Source organism: Coregonus clupeaformis, chromosome 18, assembly GCF_020615455.1.
Source record: "Coregonus clupeaformis isolate EN_2021a chromosome 18, ASM2061545v1, whole genome shotgun sequence".
Classification (NCBI taxonomy): domain Eukaryota; kingdom Metazoa; phylum Chordata; class Actinopteri; order Salmoniformes; family Salmonidae; genus Coregonus; species Coregonus clupeaformis.
The window spans coordinates 8,265,781-8,274,243 of record NC_059209.1 but is presented as its reverse complement, the minus strand read 5'-3'; the positions used below and the strand labels follow the sequence as shown (position 1 = coordinate 8,274,243).

The window sequence follows — 8,463 nt, the reverse complement described above, 5'->3', positions numbered from 1 at the left end:
CAGGGAAAGGTTGAACATGTCAGTGAAGAAAGACACTTGCCAGCTGGTCAGCGCATACTCTGAGTGCGCATCCTGGTAATCCGTCTAGCCCTGCGGCCTTGTGAATGTTAACCTGTTTAAAGATCTTACTCACATCGGCTATGGAGAGCGTGATCACACAGTTGTCCAGAACAGCTGGTGCTCTCACGCATGGTTCAGTGTTGCTTGTCTGCTCAGCTTGCCTCACTGGGCAGCTCTCAGGTTGGTTTCTCTTTGTAATCTGTGATAGTTTGCAAGCCCTGCCACATCCGATGGGATGTTGTAGTAGGATTCAATCTTATTCCTGTACTGACGCTTTGCTTGTTTGATGGTTCGTTGGAGGGCGTAGCGGGATTTCTTATAAGTGTCCGGATTAGTGTCCCGCTCCTTGAAAGCGGAAGCTCTAGCCTTTAGCTCAGTGTGGATGTTTCCTGTAAGCAATGGTTTCTGGTTGGGATATGTACGTACTGTCACTGTGGGGACGACGTTGTCAATGCACTTATTAATGAAGCCGGTGACTGATGTGGTTAACTCCTCAATACCATCGGATAAATCCCGGAACATATTTCAGTCTGTGCTAGCGAAACAGTCCTGTAACTTAGCATCCGCTTCATATGACCACTTCTGTATTGCGCGCGTCACTAGTACTTCCTGTTTTGAGTTTTTGCTTATAAGCAGGAACCAGGAGGATAGAGTTATAGACAGATTTGCCAAATGGAGGCTGAGGGAGCGCTTTGTATGCATCTCTGTGTCTAGTTGCACAGGTGACATGCTGGTAGAAATTAGGTAAATTCATTTCAGTTTTCCTGCATTAAAATCACTGGCCACAAGGAGCTTATGGCCCTATACAGCTCGTTGAGTCTGGTCTTAGTGCCAGCATCGGTTTGTGGTGGTAAATAGACAGCTACGAAAAATATAGAAACAGTATGGTCTAACTCAGGCGAGCAGAATCTTGAGACTTCCTTAATATTAGAGATTGCGCACCAGTCTTTGTTGACAACGAGCTCTTACCGGACGCTACTGTTCTGTCCTGCCGATGCATGAAAAACCCTGTATATTATCCATGTCCTTGTTCAGCCATGACTCCAAAAAGCACAGTATATTACAGTTCTTAGGATAGTCTCGAACGGAGCTTGTCCAGTTTGTTCTCCAGCAATTGCACATTCGCCAGTAAAACAAAGGTTTATTCGCTCATCGCCGTAGTCTCGTCAATGTGCCTGTCCGGCGACCTCTATAACGACATATTTTCCTCTTCCGAGTGTCGGGGATTAGGGCCTGGTCTGAGGTGAGAGCGGTATGTCTTCGTCCAGATTGAGGTGAGTGATTGCTGTTCTGATGTCCAGAAGCTTTTTTCGGTCATAGGAAACGATGGCACAAAAAAAGTTACGATCAGCGCAAAAACACACACAAAATAACAAAATTGGTTAGGAGCAGGGTGGCATTTTTTTAGATGACTCATGTACTGGAGGCAGCTCTGCAGAGTGGTCACTAACTGGCACAGCCACAAAGTCATAAAATCTGTTTTTAAATCTAACCATAACCTTAACCACAGTGCTAACCCTAATGTCTAACCCTTACATTAACTTAAATTAAGTCCAAAAAGCACATTTTCGTTTACATGAAAATATAGCCAAAATATAGCTCAGTTCTGCCTCCAGGGCAAGACTCATGACAATAAATGTCAACCTGAACTAAATTATTCTTAGAACTTCTGTGTGCGATTTCAAAATAATCAGTCCAAGGACATACATTTGGTGTATTAGAAGCAATTATTGGTAACATGATTGAAACATTTATTTTATTTACACAAAGATTGACCACGAAGATCGTCTTTTTTCCCCATTCACTGTAATAGGGGATTCTGTTTTGTTCTAACAATGCCTGCAGTACCGTCGTCGGCCTTGAACTTCCGCTTCAATGAAGGCGCAGTCGCTTTCCCCTGACGACACATACATACACACACAATTGTTTTACGATCCTTGTTAGTACAAAACAACTGATTCCCATTCAAAATCCTACTTTCCCTAATCATTTACCAAACCCTTAACATAACCCTAACCCCAATTCTAACCGTAACCCCTAAAAAAAGCAATTTTCCTTGTGGGTACATGCGAAATGTCCCCACTTGTCTCTCTCACACACAGAGTTTCTAAAAAATTTCTGTGCACAATAAGCATCATGGAGAATTTATGTAGAACATTAAGCTCAAAAGACAAAAGGACAAGTAGAAAATATTTACGTAGGGTTTTATTAATGGCCAGGTCAAACATTAAAATACTGAAACGACAAAAAAATTATATATATATATTTTTTAACAAATCAGTGGTTAAAAAATATTACTAAGGATTATTCAAAACATTTTTGCGAAAGCAGCAAAACAATCTAATTGTTATCTTTAAAAAAAGCCCTTAATATTGTGTGTATATGGTGTGTTGTGTGTGTCTGTGTGCTTTTTCAGTTTCATAAACATCTTAACACAAGCAGTTAATATCAATATTAATTTGAAATTGAAATGAGAAGAGGGAAACAAAAGTGCATAATAATACTATGTCTAAGTCACACTGAAATGTCACAGAGCAGAGATTCACCTCCAACCTACCAAGGCTCCTGTCCCTCCCCCTTCCAGCTCTCTCTGTCCTGGGCTAATGCCGCATTGATGTGCTAATTGGAACAATTAAACTCTGAAATTTGCGACTTGCTAACTGGTTGTAGTTACACACGTGCCACCTTCAACAAGTTAGCAAGTCGGACATTTCGGAGTTTCCTAGTTCCGACTAGCAAGTGAACATGGCGTAACACACAGTTTTGGGTCAAACAAGTGGAGATCGGGTTTACAAAGTTCACTGTAGAGTATCATTGCTGCAGAGGAGCAGTTTTGCCATTTTGTGTCAAAATGGTCGACACTGTACTGCTCAACATCACATTTTGTGGTTCTGTCTCCTTCTTTATAGGTGGGACTCCCCGCCCTACATCTCTAATGAATAGCCCAGTTCTATACTTGTGCCGTCTCTGCCACAAACAGAGAGAGAGCGAGAGACAGAGAGCAGGAGCCAGAGTTGGGTTGAAGCTATTTCTGACTGCTGAGGCAAGCTGGTAAAACTTGGTTTAATAATCCATTAGTACACACATGGTGTAAAGGCTACATAATAGACAGAAAGTGCAGGCCTTGACAGACTGCCGAGTGCAAAAGATCAGTTTGTTACCGACATTGGTTCTCAATGTCTTCTCAACGATTTAGTATCTACAGCCTAGCTTGGTTAGGATGATGTGACAAGGTTTGGGTGACATATTCGTAAAGCTCCAAGTCAGGGGCCTTATGCACTGTGTACCCCACAGCTACTGTAGACTACTGTAGGCCTCAACAGCAGAGCCCCTTTGGTACACAGCATAGGATGGTGGAAACATTGGTCAATCCACAGGCACTAAGAGACGAGGAGGAAAGCTGCCTGGTTGAATGCGTGTGCGTGTGTGTTTTTAGCTTGCACGGTGGGTGCCAACATGAACCCAGAAGGCAGTGGTTCGGAGGCCCCTCATATGTACAGTAGGCCTATAGAGTACCACAGTATGAGTCATAATCGTTTTTCCACCATAAATTTTTCCTATAGGGGATTTTAGAAATACTTCAAATAAGGGTTGTGTAAATCTCTCTAGGACAAGGTGACTTTTATCAATATATTTGCCTGTATTTACCCCCCAAAAATGAAATGCTATTTTGATGCTAATGTGGCTATCATAAATAACCTAAAATGCCATGATGATCTAGACGAGACTGCCAAATCGAGGCAAAGGTAAGAATCTCTGGATTAACTATCTAATGTTAGCTACATTTAGTAATGAATAAATTGGCAAAATGTATTTAAATGGACAATTATGTAAACGGTCTTGTGCATGTTTTTATCTAAGTTTATCTCAAAAGGCACTGGAGACGCCAGACTAGGGGCAAACAACAACAATAACAAGGGGTTCTCTCTGTCAATATGTTAGAAAATATTAGCTTTATGAACGCTACATCAAATTCTCAGCAATGCTCATGTTTTCTTTGGCCAATACTACACTCTTGAGCTGATACAAATTAAGGTGATGTGAAAGTAACATCATAAAAGCGTATGGACTAAATGTTATGTTTCAAATGATAGTTCATCATCTCATCACCAAATGTGAAGTTACAGAAATGGCCCAATAGGAGGCAATGTGGGTCAACTATTGATGGCTGTTCAAAGCCAAAGAATCACTTCGTTTCCTTGTGCATACATGCATTTCAGACAATCGAAACATTCCTCTTACTGTAGCTTCCAAGGCAGCCCAATTTATAAATAGCACATACCCAAGGTGTATGAATTCATATAGTGTTAGAACGTGAGCGCAAACTACAACTAAGTACTGTACTAACACTGGAGAGGGAAACCATGGTCCCAACACCTGCCAACCCAATAATACCATGTCTTACCTAACCTCATATATCCAATACACCACAGTAACAGTGTTAAGATACTGCTATAACACTGTACAAGAAGCAACACATCTAGCTAATGTCAATAACTATTGTCATTAGTTATTCACATGTACACATATTCCTGTGTACCGTATCCTCAATGTTATTCTGATATCCCAATGATGTTACCTTTAGGCTGTACTCAACCCAACTGAACGTATGAGAATAATATTATATACAATTACAATATTAGGACTGACTTTAGAGGCTTCACACATAATAGACAGAGGCTTCAATGTCAGTCACGAATACCTTGATACTACAGCTGAGCCCAGTTTGTCTTTGTATGTGAACATAATGAGAAAGATACACACTCAATAAAGGCCAGAAATCCATATGGACAGTTAAGGGAGAAAGGAAGATCCCATGCTACAAAAGATCACGTTTTTAAAACAACCTTGTTAAAGAAGTAGTCCATGCCAAGCACAAAAAGTCAGAGCTAAAAAGACACAAAATGAAGGAAAGTTCAATCTAATACTAAAAATTGGAGAAAAGTGCTAATACAATACCAAAATTAGGCCACGATGCAAAAATAATAACCACATCACACAAGTGTTGAACAGCATTCACACAAGGCAGCCAGTATCCTCAAAGTAAGCTTTAGCATCCCCTAGATCAGAAGTGTCTAAACCTTGGTCTCTAGGGCATTACAGAGGGTAATCTGCCCTGCTAGTTTGTAGTGGCTGACTAAATCAGTTTCCCAAACAGGAACAGACTCAGAGAACTTACAATACTAACAGCCCCTTCACCTACTAACTTGAGGCCTGTGTTTTTACTGACCACCCGAAGACCCAGAGGCTTTCCAGGAGCAGCGCTGGGGTCTGCAGCCCCAGAGGGAGACTCAGACGTGGGAGGAAGACGAGGGAGAGTCCAGCCTCTCTGGCCTGGGTGGGTGAGACTGGGTGTGTAAGCATTACCAGACACTGAATCAATCAGCTCTGCTATTATCCTTTGCAGAACCTGTCTGCAACTGTAAACCACTACCTTACACTATACTACATTGTACATTTTGAGTATACTCTGCTTCCTAATAGTGGATGTGCACTTTAGTGATTTAGCAGACGCTCTTATCCAGAGCGACTTACAGTTAGTGAGTGCATACATTTTTTCATACTGGCCCCCCGTGGGAAACGAACCCACAACCCTGGTGTTGCAAGCGCCATGCTCTACCAACTGAGCTACAGGGGACCTTTCATGAGGGAAGGCTTTGTAGGGCCTGTCTACCATTAGTAAGACAACTCTAATAGCTAATCCTTGGGGCATTGAAAGGGGTCATGGAAGTCAAATATCTCTATGTCCCCATGTCAACCCCAGATTCATGTTCCAATATCCCAGTCTGAAATAGGGGCGCTAGGACTATTTCAGTGTTACAATTCCAAATATGCAGGTTTGCAGTTTTTTTTTTTTTTAGGTTAAAATCAGCCCGATTCGCACTTGGGTCTCGTGAGATCCTATCACACAGTTATTTCAGTCGCTGTTGATGACTCGAACACACCTCCCGTGAAGAAAAGCAAAACAAGCCACACGTTTCACGCCATCCATCTATCTCCCACAGTCACCTGGGTAAAGCCGGGGGTGGAAATCTCAAACCCACAAATAGAACAAAGGTGCTAAAGAGATTCAGCCCCAAAGCATAAATAACTAGCACAAAGAAGACAATAAAATACAGTAATAATGCTTTGTTGGTTATTGTTTTCTTATTTCAACACGCCTGTTGTAATACACCTTGTCTTGGATTAATGAAGACCTTAAAGGTGCAGTGGGTTACTAAGATTTTCTCAGCAGTCCAAACTCCAACTCCATAGCATTCAACTAAAAGATAGAACTGCACATTCAATCAAAAGCAAACACATTCCCTTTGTTAACAACCGATTGAAACAGCACACTCCCTCACAATGAAAATAGAACTGCACTCTGCAGCCCAAGAAATTACAAGCAAGTGAAATATTTTGGTCTAATACTGCATTGAAAACTATGTAGTTAAATAAATGTAAAGATTCAACTTCAAAAATGTATAATACTACGAATATATTCACTAACGTAATGTCTATTAGACACCTTTGAATAAGAAAAAAAATAACCCTAGTGCATCACATCTGAATGTAACACTATATGTGTAGATTTGAAAGACTTCCGTATATTAACACTGATGACGGACTGGGCAGACATTAAAAGAACGAGTGGACCGAAAAGACAGGTACAAGTATGTGTGTGTCATAGACATACTGTCTTTATGTAGACATCCTGAGCACCATTTTCAATTCCAGCTAAAGGAGTGGAAGTCCTGCAGTGACACCTGGGTTTTACCTGACATTGCAGCTTTATAAAAACATGCTGAGAGAGGGATCAAAAAGTTATCTTCCTTAATTCCTAATACCTTATTCCCTTCCTCCCCGTATCTGCCATGTTATGGAGGAGGCGAGGAGAGGAGGGCAAGGAGCCAGGAGGGAGAGAACATGTCACAGCTTCATTTTTGGTATAATACCTGTGCTTCAACACTCAGTGAGGACAAAAGACTACAGTTGACTTTCAAATACAACTGGAATAAAATAAAGTTAAAAGAAACTGGAATCAAGGATATACGCAGGCAGGGGAGAAAACTCCTGGTTGCTCCTGGTAAGGGTTGATGATGGAACCCTGAGCAGTGCTGCCCCTGTGGTATGGGGAAGTTAAGGCAGGCTGGCTGAGGGGCACCCTAGTGGTCAATCAAGACGGAGCAAGAAGAAATCTGTTCAGTTCTGCTTCTTACTCCCTCCCATGGCAGTGATATAAAATATCCATCTGATCCAGAATTGCTATCAAGTGTTCACTTTGAATGTCATTGAGGGGAATTTGGTCAGTTTGGTCAGCACTGTTGGCCTCTCCTCTTGGTGTTATGTGGGGGTTTGGGGATCACGATGGGTGCTTGAACCACAAACCACCTCCTGTGCTGGAGCAGGAACCTAAACCCAGACTACCACCTCTACTGCCCCTCCCTTGGACAGCTGATTCTAGAACAGTCTAGGGCAACATTTGGGATTCAAACCTCCAACATGGAGCTTCACTGGGATGAAACCCGAGAGAAAACAAAATGGTGTCAAACCGGTCCAAAATGGAGGACAAAGTCTGTGGAAGAGAAGTCAGACAGGCATAGGTTATGGTCAGAGACTGAGGCAAAACACCCAACTCTGGGATGGGCTCTACTCTAATTTCAAATCCCTAAGCGAAAGAAAGCATCCTTCCATGTGTGTTGGAGCAGCGCTGGTGCCCCCTGGCTGCTGGTCTTGTCCAGTGCGCTAACAGTCTAAATAGACGTCAAGTCAGAGGTAACCTCCCCATAGGGGAGTCTTAGCAGTGGTCTGTGGAATGGTCTTTAGCGTCTGTGTGACTGAGGGGCAGAGAGAGAGCCCTTTTGTACCCAGTCTCGTCACCCCCAGGCTGGTGGGTGGATCTCAGGGGCAGGAGGCAGCACTGGACTGGTCACTGAGGCCCAGCGAGGTGAGGCCACCTTGGGCACAGAGAACTGCCCACGCCTATACCCACCCACACACACACACACACACACACACAATCGTACAGAAGGGAAACTTGGCTCTCCCGTCATGGAGGGGTGGTAGGCTCATAGCTGGCCTCCTAAGTCTGGGGTGAGAGGTCAGAAGCAGGAGGGGTCATGGAGGGGTCATGGAGGGGTGACAGCCTCAGGAGACGTGGGGCGAGGAGGACGGGTGTCTGGAGAAGCACCAGCCTCTCTTGGTGCGCTGCTTGCGTAGGATCTCCTCCTCGCGCTCGCGCTCCTTCTGAGAGCGCAGGTAACGGTCCTCCTCCTTCAGGAACCACACTGGAGGCCAACGTTGCTTCTCAAAGTGCCTCTGGTTATCTACACGCAGAGAGAGGGGGGAGATCAGAATAAATTGATTATTAATTGAAAGGGAGAGAAAGTAAGAGATACATACATAGATATAGAAAGAGAAAGA

General features: G+C 43.1%; 1 protein-coding gene across 4 annotated transcripts in view; it reads right to left on the bottom strand.

Moving 5' to 3' along the window:
• Positions 1 to 5,626: 5,626 nt before the first annotated feature.
• The window catches only part of LOC121587520 (rho-related BTB domain-containing protein 2-like), a 103,242-nt gene continuing 100,405 nt past the window's right edge, over positions 5,627 to 8,463 (bottom strand). For all 4 annotated transcript variants that reach the window (XM_041904532.2, XM_041904531.2, XM_041904530.2 and 1 more), the window contains one exon: positions 5,627 to 8,366. In XM_041904532.2, the coding sequence (XP_041760466.2) occupies positions 8,188 to 8,366 (179 nt within the window). In that variant the 3' untranslated portion in view covers positions 5,627 to 8,187. The remainder of the gene's footprint in view (positions 8,367 to 8,463) is intronic.